General features: G+C 40.2%; 3 protein-coding genes across 3 annotated transcripts; 1 reads left to right on the forward strand and 2 right to left on the reverse strand.

The window, feature by feature from the left end:
- Positions 1–153: 153 nt before the first annotated feature.
- On the reverse strand, positions 154–2,107 carry rnasekb (ribonuclease, RNase K b). The gene is made up of 3 exons (XM_068330940.1): positions 1,920–2,107; positions 908–990; positions 154–799 (listed from the first exon to the last, which is right to left on the reverse strand). The coding sequence occupies exons 1-3, from the start codon at positions 1,995–1,997 to the stop codon at positions 655–657; spliced, it is 306 nt and encodes a 101-aa protein (XP_068187041.1). The 5' UTR covers positions 1,998–2,107; the 3' UTR covers positions 154–654.
- Positions 2,108–2,197: 90 nt separating this feature from the next.
- c13h17orf49 (chromosome 13 C17orf49 homolog) lies at positions 2,198–4,807 on the forward strand. Its single transcript, XM_068330939.1, has 6 exons — positions 2,198–2,522; positions 2,979–3,073; positions 3,468–3,569; positions 3,642–3,871; positions 3,968–4,069; positions 4,182–4,807. The coding sequence occupies exons 1-6, from the start codon at positions 2,502–2,504 to the stop codon at positions 4,244–4,246; spliced, it is 615 nt and encodes a 204-aa protein (XP_068187040.1). The 5' UTR covers positions 2,198–2,501; the 3' UTR covers positions 4,247–4,807.
- Positions 4,808–4,950: 143 nt separating this feature from the next.
- LOC137605957 (P2R1A-PPP2R2A-interacting phosphatase regulator 1) lies at positions 4,951–14,014 on the reverse strand. The gene is made up of 9 exons (XM_068330938.1): positions 12,851–14,014; positions 11,973–12,057; positions 11,823–11,879; positions 11,151–11,197; positions 10,894–10,951; positions 10,651–10,715; positions 10,513–10,568; positions 10,217–10,301; positions 4,951–10,125 (listed from the first exon to the last, which is right to left on the reverse strand). Exons 1-9 carry the CDS (start codon positions 12,949–12,951, stop codon positions 10,002–10,004), a joined length of 678 nt encoding a protein of 225 aa, XP_068187039.1. The 5' UTR covers positions 12,952–14,014; the 3' UTR covers positions 4,951–10,001.
- Positions 14,015–14,778: the final 764 nt, after the last annotated feature.

Consider the following 14,778-nt stretch of genomic DNA (forward strand, 5'->3'; position numbering starts at 1 on the left):
TTTAATTTTAGTTTCTTCAGCTTCCTGTTTCAGCCTTGAAATTCACAAGACGCACAAAACCAAAACCTTGTTACTCCTGGTGAAAAACAACCTGAACATATTTTAGAGGAAACTTCAAAGAATTTGAGAAATTAAAAATTACAATAAAAAGCATAGTTTTTACTCACAGATACTTTATTGCGAGTACACAAATTCTATAACTTTGCACATTTTGACCCAAGCAGCCTGAACAACTATTTCACCAAACCACTGCTGCACTTTCAGAAATGAGAAGCAGAAAGTCTGTTTTAACTGTCTGCTGTCAACTCCAGATAAGACATTTAATTGTAAATCGGAAATTAAATTGTTCTGACATGCAGGAGTTTGAAGTGAATCGACATTTGGTCATTTTTAGAGGAATGGTGCCACATTTCATACAACTACACAACAAACATCACAGCTGACAAAACATTTAAACTTGAAAATAAATACTTCAGCTTCTGACCACACCAACATCCTAGCCAACCAACTGTTCTGGGATGTAAATGTTGCTGACTGGCTGATGTGAAGAAGTTGTATAGAAACTATATGGACAGAAGATGACCTCTGGCTGCTGAGCTCAGGACCTTGTCTCCTCAGAGGTCAGGTCAGAGGTCAGGTCACGCTAGCAGTCGCTTATGTCACCATGTATTCCTGCCGTTTGTTGAGTCGCACCTGGCAGAGAGACACGGCGCCCACCGCCACATAAATGGCAGCGGCGATGAAGCAGTTGATGCCAACTTGGTTGTAGAGACTGTAGATGTTCTGAGGTGGGTTTTGACTGCAGACAAGAAGAAACGATCAGTACGGTGACTTAATTTGACAGACTGATCTGGATCACAGTCCAACGTTGGACTGTCGGTCATCAAAGGCCATGGTGGTTACTCACTCTTTATGAATGTCATCCTCAGTGAATGGGACGTCCTCGATCAACACAGCTGACTTCGCGCTGAAGAAGATTCCCAACATTCCCTGGAGGAAAACAACACAGGGGGCTCAAAATGTGGTTTGCTGACATAACAGAGGCCACAACTGAAAAGTTTCTGCAGAATAGAGGGTCAAAGGTCACGTTTATTAGGGTTTCTGTATATCACGCCCTGTATTTAGATTGGGACAAAAAAAGAATATTCCAAATTGAGGTGGATCCGGGATCCGAGCTTTTACAAATATCACAAATAATAATAATAAGTCATTTAGATATATAATGATCTGGAAACTACCTATAAACATCTGTGACTTATTTGTTATAAGCTACACAAGCTATTTATGGAAAATCTGACTTCCTGCTCTTAAACGTCACGTGGAGACAGAAATAAGTCACATGACTCAAAGGGTGTTTTTAGTTCCTACATTTAAAACCCTCGAATTAATCAGATAATAATTGTCATGCTTTAACGTTTGTCCCATCAGCCGATGACCGACTGTACCTCCGTCCGTCCGCTTTCAATGAACTGACACTGAACTACACCGATACATTACCGGTTGTAAAATCAGCTGCTCAGTATTCAAACAGACTTAAGACGATTCTAAATCGTTCATTACTCAGACTCAAATAGTTAAGATAATCGATCAGTCTAACCATTGGATTGATCGATTATTAACAGTTAGTAAGTTACGTTAGATTCTACCGTGACTTAAATTTAGCATGGCCTTTTTTTGGGTGCCATATATTTCCCGGATAACGTTTAAGGGTTTGTTTGTTTTTTTCGAAATTTAGAAAAAAAACCCAAACAAAAACAAAACATCTTTCAGATCTCGCGAATCAGGCGATAAATAAAATCTATTTTGGCCTGAATATATATATAAATAAAACGCCAGTGACCTCGAAAGGTTTGCTAGCTAACAGCTAAATATAATTCCAGGATATAGTCGGCTCCCCAAATTGAGCTCTTATGTCTTACCAGCATGATGACTCCCCAGATGCTAATCACGATCCCGCATGCGGCCAATTTTGGCCCGCAGAACAGAAGTGAGGGCATTTTTCAGTTCGGACTCGTTGATCAATCAACTGGTTTACTTTTGGTTAAGAAAAATAGGAAACGTCCCATCGGTAGAGGACGAGTCAGCTGATTCCCATCACTCGGCTTTACTCGGTGAAAACCGGAAACTGTCGTGTTCACACAGAGCGGCGGCCAATGAAAACAGTCTATTCTATGGCCCCGCCTTTTTATTTTAGACTGGCCAATGGCGTACATTTTTCAGAGTCGCGCAACATTTCCTTTATCCCGACCACCATTGTACTGTATTTATTATATTTTCCTCCAAATATGTAAACGAGAAATGTTCACGAACTGATTCGTATTACATTATTGGTTACGAATCTTCTAAAGTTTTTTTTAAAATATATTTCCGCTGGTTGTACGAAAAGCCCGCTAATGCGAGCGAGCTAGCCAACGTTTTAGGAGCTAACTTCAGCTAGCAGCTAGCTGATCATTTATTGTTTTGATTGAACTGAAGTGAGGAGCGTCTGCGTCTGTACAGAAATGACGTCTGCCTCTGCAAAGGTTTGTTGTTTACCTCATTATACTGGACGTGTAGACTCCTAAAACCCGGGACTGTGTGCATTAAAGACAGTCTAAACTAGAGCAGGTGACGCAGCTGTTGACAGAACTCCATTCAGAAATCTGATGATTTCATGCATTTATTTGTGGCACCAAATATATTTCATGAAAAGTGCTTTATGTGTTTTCTCCTCAATGAATGCAATCTAAAGGTACATTCGACATATACTTAATGCCTTAAATGTGTAACCTTAAATTAGCTATCCAAGTTCATCTGATCACTTTCACCAGTCTAGTGTTGTGAGCCCCATGAAGATGGTGTGTGCGACAGATTGGCATACCAGCATTAGAGGATTCCTGCAGATTTTAGAGATATTTATGCACAAAGTTATTGAATATCATATTTTAATCTGTAGTGTTTTTATTGACTGAAACAATGCACATTCATCTTCACTGCAGGTGGGGGAAATCTTCTCAGCAGCAGGAGCTGCCTTTACTAAATTGGGAGAGCTGACCATGCAGCTGCACCCGGTGTCAGACTCCAGCCCTGCAGGGTGAGCAGATCACACATGCATAGTGTAATGTTAGCATACTTGATATTCTTATTTTAAGGTAACATCACTTTATCAGTACCCTTTGTTAAATTATATACCATAAAAACTATTAATGAGTTGATAATGCTTTGATAGGAAGCAAGAGATTTTCTTAAAATGAAATGCCGAAGTATGGACGACTCATGATAACCACTATTCATAGTGGCCTCCAGATATGATCCATGATCAGGGAATGTGAAATCTCTTTTTGGAGGGGGTCTCAGAGGCAGTAATTTATTCTATAAAAAATAAATAAATAAAAGCAATTGAGAACTGAGCTATTAGTGCTATTAGAGACTCAAACAGATGCAGATGGTCTCTCTATGTCCTAAGTAAAAAGTGTCTTTGTCCTCAGAGCCAAATGGACGGAGACGGAGATTGAGATGCTGCGTTTGGCAGTGCGTCGATTTGGAGACGACCTGAACAACATTAGCACTGTGATCAAAGAGCGAACTGTGTACGTACTCCTATCAGTTCATCTTTCAGAGATGTAAAGTACATCCAAACTCACGGCATTCTCCTCCTGCAGGGCTCAGATAAAGAGCACGGTGAAGAGGAAGTTGTACGAGGACAGCAGAGTCCCCATTTCCTCTGAATCCCCAAAGAAGCCTGTCAAGAAAGCTCCTGTTGCCATGGCGCCTACACCTGCCCCCGCTGCTCCTCCAATGATCGCCGTGCCGACATCACAGGTTGTCGTGCCAATGAGGATGCAGAGCAGCCCCTCTCTGGCCCCTCCCATCAAGAAGCAGAAGACTGCAGGTGAGAAACGACGGGTATTGGCTTTCATCGAATCAAATGTAGACGATTAATGATGAAAGAGTTCACGCTCCTCTTCCTCTTCTTCGCCTCCTGCAGATGTGACACTCAGTGCTTTGAATGATTCGGATGTGAACAGCGACCTGGTCGACATTGAAGGACTCAGCGACGCCTCCTCCAAGAAACTCAACTTTGACCAAGGTGATAGTCTCAGAGATTCTAACAAGCATCACATTTTTACAAAAGGTTCATCAAAACACTTTATTTGTATTTAAAATCCTGCTCATAATATGGCATCATCCTGTTTCCCCAGAGAGCTTGAACTTGGACTCCAGCCTCATCATGAACTCCAGTGACCTCCCCCTCCTGTCCCGCTGACCCTTGACCTTCCAGTTGACTTCTATGACTGCAGAAACATGTAGAGACATCTTGGGGGCTCAAAAGCATACTATACAACCCCCCCCCCCACACACACACACACATCTGTTACCTGATGTTCATCTGTTAGCATTCCAGTGCTTCTCTGGATTGATGTGCTAATTTTTAAGCTCAAGGAGGAAAACCAATATTGTTAGTTTAAATTTTTTAAAGTGTCATTTTGAAGATGAATGCCAGGAATAGGTTTTGTTTTTGTCCTGAGTTTTGCTTCCATCAGTGGGTTCTAGCCCTCAGGTCAGTCTTTGCTAGAAATTTTAGAAATCAGACGGAAAGAATTCAAGAAGGACTCAAGGAACATGTCAGGGTTTGTTGTTTTTTTTTTTAACCACTTTGTTATCAGGAAGAATAAGGAACTAACAACTGCTTTAAATCCATTATCAGGAGGGAAACAAGTTCCTAAATCATATTCTGATCTGTGATTTGTGCTCACCTTCAGACCAGTGATATAAACTGTCTCTCTGGTCATGTGACATGAAAAATAAACAGATGGTTAAGTTTGAATGAACTTCCTGGTTTTCATTCAGCATAAAAACAAAAACAAAACATGCCGTCAGCTGCAGAGCAAACCTGCTTTTCTGGTTTCAAATGCCAATGTTGGAGGGATTTGATGGAGGTAAAACTTCAGAGACAGAAGTGGGAAGAAGATGGTGGTAATCACTGGTTTTACGAAATCCCAGTAGATTTTTTTTTTTTTTTTTTTTTGTGAGCTGCGAAAAACGTATTGACAGCAAATCAGGACCACTACAGTAATAATAAAAATTAAAAAAAAAACAGGTAAAAAGAAACAGTTCAAAAGAGTTAGTGAAATGATGGCGATTTTAATCTTAATCGGGTTAGAAAGAGTAAACTGTTAATCCTGCTGGTCAATTCACATAGGAAACAACGGTAAATCTACGTATACCAAACACAAAGAATAGCATATGATAATGTAAAAAGAAAAGCCAAATAAAAACATTTAATTTTTTGGCTCAGAAAATCTTTCGAAGATTCATCCTAAAATGTGCCGACGGTAAGAGGCGAGAAAACCGGGTGGAGAAACGGATATCTTGTCTGCTAACGGGAGATTTAAGAATGACGTAAAATGCGTAGGTTGTCACGTGACACACGATCAGTTCTCAGTTCACGTGACGTGATCAGTTCTTAGATCCTAAACTGAACTCAGAACAGTTTGCGTCAGAGCAAGGCGGGAAAATACGTCATTTCCGTTTTTCCGTGTACCACTTCCGTTCATTCCACTTTTTTTTTTTCGTTTTACGTTTTTAATTGAGTGTTCAGGAAACACCATGGAAAACAGTTTAGCTAACACCAACCTTCTTTAATTCTTTATAGTCTCTTAAAAAAATGAATAAAATGAAAAAAAAGAAAAAAAAAATAGGACCAACATAACACAGATGTATGTAAATAGTCAGCAATACCCCCCCCAAAAAAAGTTGTTCATTTTTAGTTGAAAAACTATTTAAAAAACTATAATATTGCTATTTTGCATCACTAAAGCCACAAGACCAGGAGGGAATGAACACTTGAATATAGACTTTTATTTTACAGTTGCATAAAAATACATCATCTCATTTTTCATATGTAGAGAATCTGTCCAAAAAGAAAAGAGAACAAAATATTTACAGTTTGAAAATACCTGTGAATGTTTCTAGAAATGTGCTTTTAGTTCCCTTTAATCATCACCAATAAAACTCTTCAGCAGCCCTTTTAAAGTCTTTTCTCGCTCTGGTATTGTCGCTCCCCCCCCCCCCCCCAGCACTTTTAACATTTACTGAAGTCAATAAACACACCAATGTTTACCAAGAGAGTTTTAGTGTCACATGACGGCTTGTCTTCTTTCCAGGGAAAACACATTAAAAAAAAAATTGGATTTTTGCTTCACTAACGTATAAAGTGCATAAAGTTTTCAAACTGACACAGTCTGAAAGAAGGAAATAAAGCAAATAGAGGAAAATTCAAGAACTTTAGATGATTCGGATAAAAAGGTTCAGGAAGACCTTCCAGGATGGTTCTCAGCATAAAGACATAACTTTTTACCTAATTCTGAAGAGTAATTATTACCTTTTAAAGTTTTAATGCTCATGAAATGTACTAATAGTTTATAACTGCATAGAAATAATATTTTTGGTAAGTATAATACCTCTGTGGGGGTCAACAGAATGTAAACAAATACACAATTTATCTTTCCAAAAAGGCATTTTAATCTTGACTGTTTCTGAACTGAATTTTTCCACTTTCTGTTGTTGATCTTGGATGAAATATTTTTTCTTTGAAAATAATCTTAACTGAAGAGCCTAGAATCAACCTGTGATTAATCACATGGCATCAGGTGAGGCTCAGCAAACTCCGCCCACTTATGATGGCAGAAATTAGCAAGTGAACGAACTGGAAATAACCTAAAACTGGAATTTAAAATTATTTTGTCTGATCTTCTGTGGAGAATCAGCTGTTTAAGCCTTTAGATGCTGGGAAACAACGGGTAGCAGGGAGGGTCAGTTTTCAGAGAGTAATCATACTGAAACATCTTCGATACTGAAAAAAGTAGATTTCCTGCTACGTGATCAAAGTCTGTCATGATAAACAGAAGACACAGCAATAATCCCCTCGGCATCGATACAAAATTCTTTTCTAGAACTGATGAATAATAAAGGTCAGAACGTCCAGGACAGAAAAATTTAACTTACATGGATGTTTAAAGAGGAAATACAAAGAAAAAAGGAACTACAGACAGACATACGGTGAGGAGACAGAAAGTAGACACACTAATCAATACTGTTCACCTTGTCCTGCTGCTTACGGGTGAGATTTTTCCAAAACTTTTAAAACAAAAATTTTTGGCCTGAAAACACACCGCAGCAGAAATCAACCCCACATGTCCAGCGGTATTAAGAAAAAAACTGATTCTGCCTTCATTCCCATGGCTGTATGGGATGGCAGTTTGTGCAAAGATTAAACATGACAAACAGAAAATAATCTTAAAGCTACAGTCTGTGTCTGTGCAGCTACTGAATTTGGTGATGGGCTGTTCACACCTGAGATGTCTGTCCTGCTTGAAACATTTTAAAGTTTCTATAAATATGGGACAAGTGGTGTTTTATATAAATAAATTAGTGTTTCCAGCGCTTGAATGGAGTCAAACAACCTGACAACTTCTTAATTTTGGACAGTAAAACTTTGGCTTCTTTTGGTTCCTCTCTGGAATTAAAGGTCACATTATTTTTAAAAGGAACCTTCGTGTTGTCGTCTTGATGCGTTCACACCGAAAACTATTCCCGTTTGCTTGTCTAAACCAGGACCGACTCACAGGAGCTGCAACAAGCCCAGAAATAAAGCAGGAAAAGCAGCAAACCATAAAAGCATTCCTCAAAGGATGACGTTCTAATAATTATATCAAAGAAAAAGAAATAAAATAGTGTAACTAGAACTGTGCAAAGTCATGACAACGCAAACTGTCATTAAAAACTTTGGAAACATTTGAAGGGCGGGGCATAAAGACACCTGTATAAAAACAGCTTATGGAGACTCTATGTACAAACATCTCACAGGTGGAGGTCAGGCGATTAGCATACATTAAGCTTAAAAATATTCATGTCGGTGTGGAAAGTAAAATCTCAGATTTAATGTATGAGAGAAATAAAACCCGACTGTCAGTCCTCCGGATGACGAGACGTTTAGGCACGATGATGAGAGAGAATACAAAACTGTACAATACTGTGCAAAAAGTTAGAAGCAGAACTGCAACTTCTTTCTGAAACCCTCTCCCACAGGACCGTCATCACTTTTGACCTTTGACCCCGACCCGGTGAGATGGATGTGAGCATCCCCGCCTCACTGAAGTCAGTTTTGAGTCCATCGCTGTAAAACTTCCAACTCTCAAAATCAACTTTGTTGCTTTAATGACGCTGTTTGTGCAAACCCAGCGATGAGGAGGATGACTTTTAACAGAGCTCTTCTTCATATAGTGTCGTGTGAGAGTCCGACTGATAAACATTAATTATTGCCACTCCAAGATCATTGTAAAAAAAAAACAACCCCAAGAGATTTAAAAACACACATTTTTGACCCGAAATGGGACCCTGCCCTGTTTTTAAACCATCTGTACAGTCGGATCGGGAGGGGCCTTTATCAGCCTTTACTATAATCCATTTTAACACAAGACGAGCATATTTCACATAAACAGAGCTGTGTGTTTTTCAATCCCTTGAGTGAATAATTGGGGAGTTTTTTTTTTAAAAAAGAGAGAGCTAAAAAAACCCGTGATTGGTCCTGGTCTCAAAAAATAAAAAAAGATAATTAAAAAAAAATCTGTCAGGAACAAAAATGGAGCTGATTTCAAGTAGAGAGTGAAGTCGGTCGGAGAGGAAAATAACGGAAATCAAGAGGATAATAGCTCCTTGAAGAGCGTCAGAGTCGGTATGTACAATCACACACTGCAGGCTGAGGACAGCTGATCAATATTTACAGATAGATACACTATTAACAACCAGTTTTCTGCTGACCAGAGTCAGTCTGGAAAACTGTCCTCCTTCAGCGGAACCATCTGTTAAAAATGTTTACGGGGCCAGAATGGCGACACCGCAGCTCAAACTTTTCATTAAAACACAAAAACCTCAAGCTTCAAGGAGACAAAGATGTTTGTAAGATTTAAAAATACCAGATTTAACCTTACAAAAACCTAAATCCCCTTTGTGCGGTTTGTTTTCATCACGTTTCACTGGATATTCAGGTTTAATTATTACATAATTTATGTTGTCTAAAAAAGACAAATATTCTAAATATGGATCAAATTTGACGGTGAATGTTATCCGATGTTGAATTATCGTGTAACCCTGTTTCACTGAGGTGATTAAGTGCTAACGGCTTCAAGATTGTGCTCCATATAACTATCATTTGATGCCTTACGTTAACGACAGAGATCAATAACTTTTCACCTGATGATTGCAGGGAGACCCAAATGTGCCTGAAGGGGGGAACCAGACCACAGCGATATGGGACATCACCTCCTGCGTCTTCGTCCTGAAGACGACTCCAGACGTCCTGACAGGAGCTCATGGGAGAAGATGTGGTGCTTCACCAACGGAAACCGCCGACGGGTCAGACTGGAACAGATCTTGTCTGTCCCAATTTTGATGACCTCTTCGACATCTACAGGACAGAACTGGTGGAACGCTTTTGTGTGCTTCATTCTTTTCTCCTGTATAACAAAAGTTTTATTCCTCTCCATCACATCCAGGTCTGATGGACAGGTGGACCTCAGGGTGACGCTGGTTCTCTGTAAACCATAAGACGAACTCCCAGTAATGAGGAAAAACCCTCTGGCAAAATTGATGAAGGACAATCAGTAAACAAAGTTGGTGATATATCAGACGATCCGAGAGAAGACGTATCCGTCTAAAGACAAAATAATCCAGATTTTATTCCCCTGGATTTTAGGATTTTCTCATCATTATTTCCATGTGGATAATTTCTGCAGTAACCAGAATTTCACAAACAGCTGCGGCCCAGGATGCTGCCCTTCATTCACTTCCTGTCATTCTTCAATCCATCCAATAGGAGGAAGAGGCGGGACACACGGTCACACTGGCAGATGATTGGGACAGAAATAAGGTGCGACGCGGTTGATGTTCATTTGGGTGGAGCTGCTGGTGGTTCGGGTCGGTCTGCGCCCACAGTGATGGGGTCGTGTCTCTGGAAGGCTTCAGTGTCCCGGGTGTTGATGGGAGGTGAATGTTGTGAAGGAGGGGGGAGGAGAGAGAGACAGAGGGCCGGACTGAGAAATGACGGCACCTGCAGGGGGGGAGTCTGTTGTCGCTTGAGAGACACTGGGGGGGGGGGGGGCAGAAAAATAATCTTAATCATCTTTATTATAATTTCATACTCCTGTGACTGATGTGTCTTCCAGTTGATCTTCACCTGACTGGACAGCCGCTGTGGTTGGCTGGATCGGTCACCCCGGCAACAAACAGCTTCTTTGGGGGTCCGTCAGACTCCACCCCTCCTGAGAGACAAACAAGTTCACAATGCGGTTATGACACGTAATAAAAGATTAACGTTCTGTTGTGTGTGAACAGACAATTATCCTCAATCAGAAGCTCAATCCAAACAGAACAGTTCAGGAGGTTGAACCAGTGATGTGTTTACAGCCCACGTTTAAAAATCAGACATCTTGGACCGACTTGAGGCCAAACACATCACACCTGAATACACACCTTTCCTCTTGAGGGCTGTTAGTGCAGGCCATCTCACCGTGGTGTTGACCGCCGGCCTGTCGGACGATAAACAGACTTGAATGGACAGAAGTTTCCAAAACATGCAGAAGAAAAACATCCAACTATTTCATTTGGTACCTGAACCTCCTGGTGGGACTCGGGGAGGAGTTGGGCGTTACACCGCTGTCCTGTGAAGGACACCACTGAGGAAGAACAGGTGAATAAACAGTCAACCTCTGAGGAACCTGATATAAAATCAGGCTGAAACTTCAGCTGTAAACTTTGATCGGAATAGTTCCATTACCCATGAGCCTTTTCTCAAACTGATAGAGACTGATCAAAAAGCCTGATCAAAACAAAAGTAGTGCAGAAGCTGCTCACCAGTGTTGAGTGGTCGTGCCACTGACTCACAGAAGGAACTGGGATCAGACTGGAAGCACTGGGAAAGCGACAGGAACAGTTGGACTCAGTTTAAACTTTAGTCGGGTGTTGAGACAGTGGGCGGTTCTCTGCTCTGGCTATCGTTAGCATTATTAGGTTAGCAATGGACCATCTTTCAGAAGCGGATGATTAAATTATCAAAATGAATAACATTATATTCGTCCAATCACAGGGCCCCGTTTGTACATGTGCTGTACCTTAGTCTCTGCAGACTCCCTCTGAGCGCCATTTCCATACTCTCCTCCTGTATGGAACACAAACAGCCGTTATTACAGCCATTTGACCTTTAACTTCATCGACTGTCTTCAAATCAACACCACAAATATGTAAAGATCACCTAAATATACAGAGTCCCAAGTATTCCGAGTATCCCCACTAATCTAGTTCTAGTCCAAATAGTTTTATTTATTTAGTTTCTAATCTTGAATCTTGAGTCAGTCTAACTCAATCCCTTTAAACAGCATTTAGCATTTTGAATCAGAAGTGGGTTCAGTCTCAATGTCTGGTCTGGATTAAATCTGAGTCTGACCTAGATTCAGACTGAAACCTTTGATTACAATTAAATTTAATCTAATCTGTGTTCAGTACAATCCTGATCCAATTTTACAACTTTGTTCAGGATTCTGTTCAAATAAATTGTCTAAACCCTTTGACTCACTGTGAACCTCTTAAACCGTTTGCTTATCTGATCAAGTCTTACAAGGCAGATCGAGATTTAGTTTTTTAAGAGTCTGATGTGGATTTAATCTTAACATTTCTTGCTTTCTTTTTCTTCCTGTTAAAACATACACAAATCAGGGTGCAGGTGTCTTCTCCAGTCATCTGAAAGACGACTGAAAAGGACCAATTGGAACTTTTTCTGTCCTCACCTGCCTCTTCTGGTCAAGTCTGTCTCCAGTCAGGGAGAACGGAGAAAGAGGAACAAGCTGAAGGAGGAGAAAAAAACAAACTGATCAGTGAGGGTCGACTGGAGGCTAAACCAAGCAGTCAATCAGTATGACTGACGTCAACACACTGACCTGTGAAGGGCAGCTGGGGTTGATGGACACGCTGCTGCGTCTGTATCGAGCCGAGGAAACGGGACTGAACACCGTCATTCCATCACTGAGAAAGACATCAACAGGTTTATAGAAAAATGGTGAGAGAGACACCTGGAAGACACGGTGATGGATTATCTGGAAGTTAAGAATAAAGTGTTGTAAGTGATTTCTTGCAGCTGTATGACTGACTGACAGAAATTAAGTGAAAATCTAAAATAATGACACTGATTACAGAACAGTGACATAACTAACCCTCTCTTCTATGTACTTCCAGGTCATTCGCCTTGATTTACAATATAAATCCAAACAAATATACAATCATCTAGTTAAACACTAACTTATGTGTTTATACCTGCACTTTAGTACTTCGGGCTACACAAATAAACTTTAATATCATCTTAATTTTGGTATTTTGTTTAATTCAAACTAATCACTACAGTATCACTACAGTACTTGGATTTATCTGCGCTTGTTTGCTTTTGCCTGGTAGCGTGGGTCATGACATCAGTTCCGGGAAAAAACAAGTCCTATACTGTACTGTACTAACAGTTCAACGAATAGAATTAAAGAATAAATTACCTCAAGCATTGACCTGATTTATACTAGTTTCCTTTCATGCACTCCGAAAATTATAATGGATTACATGGACCGAGACCAACTATGGAATTTACAGGCATAATAACTGTATTAGTATTGTTTGGTGTATTTATAGGTATACCGTGTTAATTAGTGGATATATATGCATTATGTTATGTCTTCTAACATTTATAAAATAGTGTGGATTGCTCCCGATAAGCAACGCAACACAAAGTTTTTTAAGTGTTCCGTTGTGCGCATTAGGATGCAGTACCACTGACCTGACACTGGTAATCATGGGGGCGCTGTTTGATCTACGGAGTGCCCCGCCTCCTGCAACACCAGCTGCGCCTGCGCACTGGTCCACTTCCATCCTTTCCATAACTTAGTTCGCAGTCCCGGAGGTGGCAGCACCAACAGCCGGCCTCCGACGTCTTGATGGCGGCGTATGGCTCTACTCAAGCCCGGTGGAAGCCCGACCTGCAGGCCTCACGAGCAGCAAACCCAAAGCCGCCAAGTCAGAGGGCTGAACACCAAAGATGTCTCCTCTCTACCGCATTTTCCTCACAAAAACATAGTATCCGTGAATGACTGCGGGTCGATCCGTCATTTATAGACCACTGCTACGCTTCGCTTGCCGCTCGCTCCAACGCAAATGCAATGGCTGCGTAAAGGCGAGATAAATTACAGACCCCGCGTAAAAACACGCAAGAGAAAGTTTTGTCGGTGTTAAGAGTTCAAAGTTACTCGCCTGCTCCTGTTTTACGGCAAAAAACTTTTATTTTGAGTCCACACAGGTGACGTGACTTTTAGGATTAGCTGTTGAGCTAACTTGGTTTGCAGTAAAACCCCCAGTCAAGAGATCAGAAAACCGCTATGCAGCCAGTCGAAAGAGTCGAACCCGGACTGGTCACACAGTCCTCAGGGAGAGTCGGACACAAAATCTCCTTAAAAACCGAGAGGACCTCCACAAGAGTTAAAAATCCGCTCAAAATTAGCAGTTTGAAAGATTTTTTACAACATAGTCATTCACCAAATAAAGGTAGTTTGCTGCCTGTGAAAATGGCGCCACTATCTGGTAATTTAAGGAACTGCAGCCCAGTGGACAACTGGCAACACGAGGAGTGAGAAAGTGAAGGAGCAGCGAGAATTCAAATTTACAGGGAATAAAGTTCAGCTACTTGTTAACTTGCACGTTGTTCTATAATTATTATTATTTTTAGGGACCTTATAAAAATGATTAAATGCGTTATTTCATTTTACTTTTGGAAAATTAATTTAATTGTAATTACCCTACCCCATTTGTGCCCTTTTTAGTTTACTGTAGTCACATTTAAAAAGTATCTCAAAGTAATACTAAATTAATCCCACTTCATTTATATAGAGATTATTAAATGTGCATTCAATTAAAAAACACTTTAAACCAACTGATGAACCTAATGAAGTTAAAATGGGTAAGGAAACTAAAACAATAAAATATATATGGTGGTAGATAACATCAGCAAAATCGAGTAATAAAAATAAAATAGTAATCTGCACACAGTATTAGTAGTTTACCTCTACAACAATAAAAATGAATGTGAATTATGAGAAGCTTGTTTTGCTAAAAAATGTACAATAAACCTATTATTATCCCTGAGATGGATTGACTTCAAGTATAACAAACACTCAAGAAGACTCCAAATATAGCCTAATATACCCACAATAAAATACAATCATATGAATAAATGTCAAAGTCTGCAGTAAAATAGTGAAGGAGCAGATAATAGTCCCTTTAACTAAAGCTATAAACCAGGGGAAAAACTCCCAGATGGAGAATTCCAACAGAAGCACAGAGCAAACATGGCCGTTATGAGCTGATGGCCGAGAGCGGAAAAGAATAGTAGCTGAAGAATTTGGCAATTTATTTGTTGTTGTGACGCTAAAGTGTCTTCTGTTCTACCGGAATGCCAAAAATCCTCCATCTGCTTTGAGTCGTCATCGTCAAAAAATGGTGAAACAGGACACCAGGAGGCTTGGCTTTTAACTCCTTCACTGCCTCCATGATATGTCACATAAGAAGCAGACTGGAGGCCAGAGCCACAATCAGACACAAGGAAACATGGAAATATTAGTTTAAAAATTATTCTAAAATGTTAAACAAACATTAGCCAAGCTGCACAACAGTGTGTCAGGAATTGGTTCAGTTGTGTTGGTTTTTCAGGCGAAA

Source organism: Antennarius striatus, chromosome 13 (genome assembly GCF_040054535.1).
Source record: "Antennarius striatus isolate MH-2024 chromosome 13, ASM4005453v1, whole genome shotgun sequence".
Lineage (NCBI taxonomy): Eukaryota > Metazoa > Chordata > Actinopteri > Lophiiformes > Antennariidae > Antennarius > Antennarius striatus.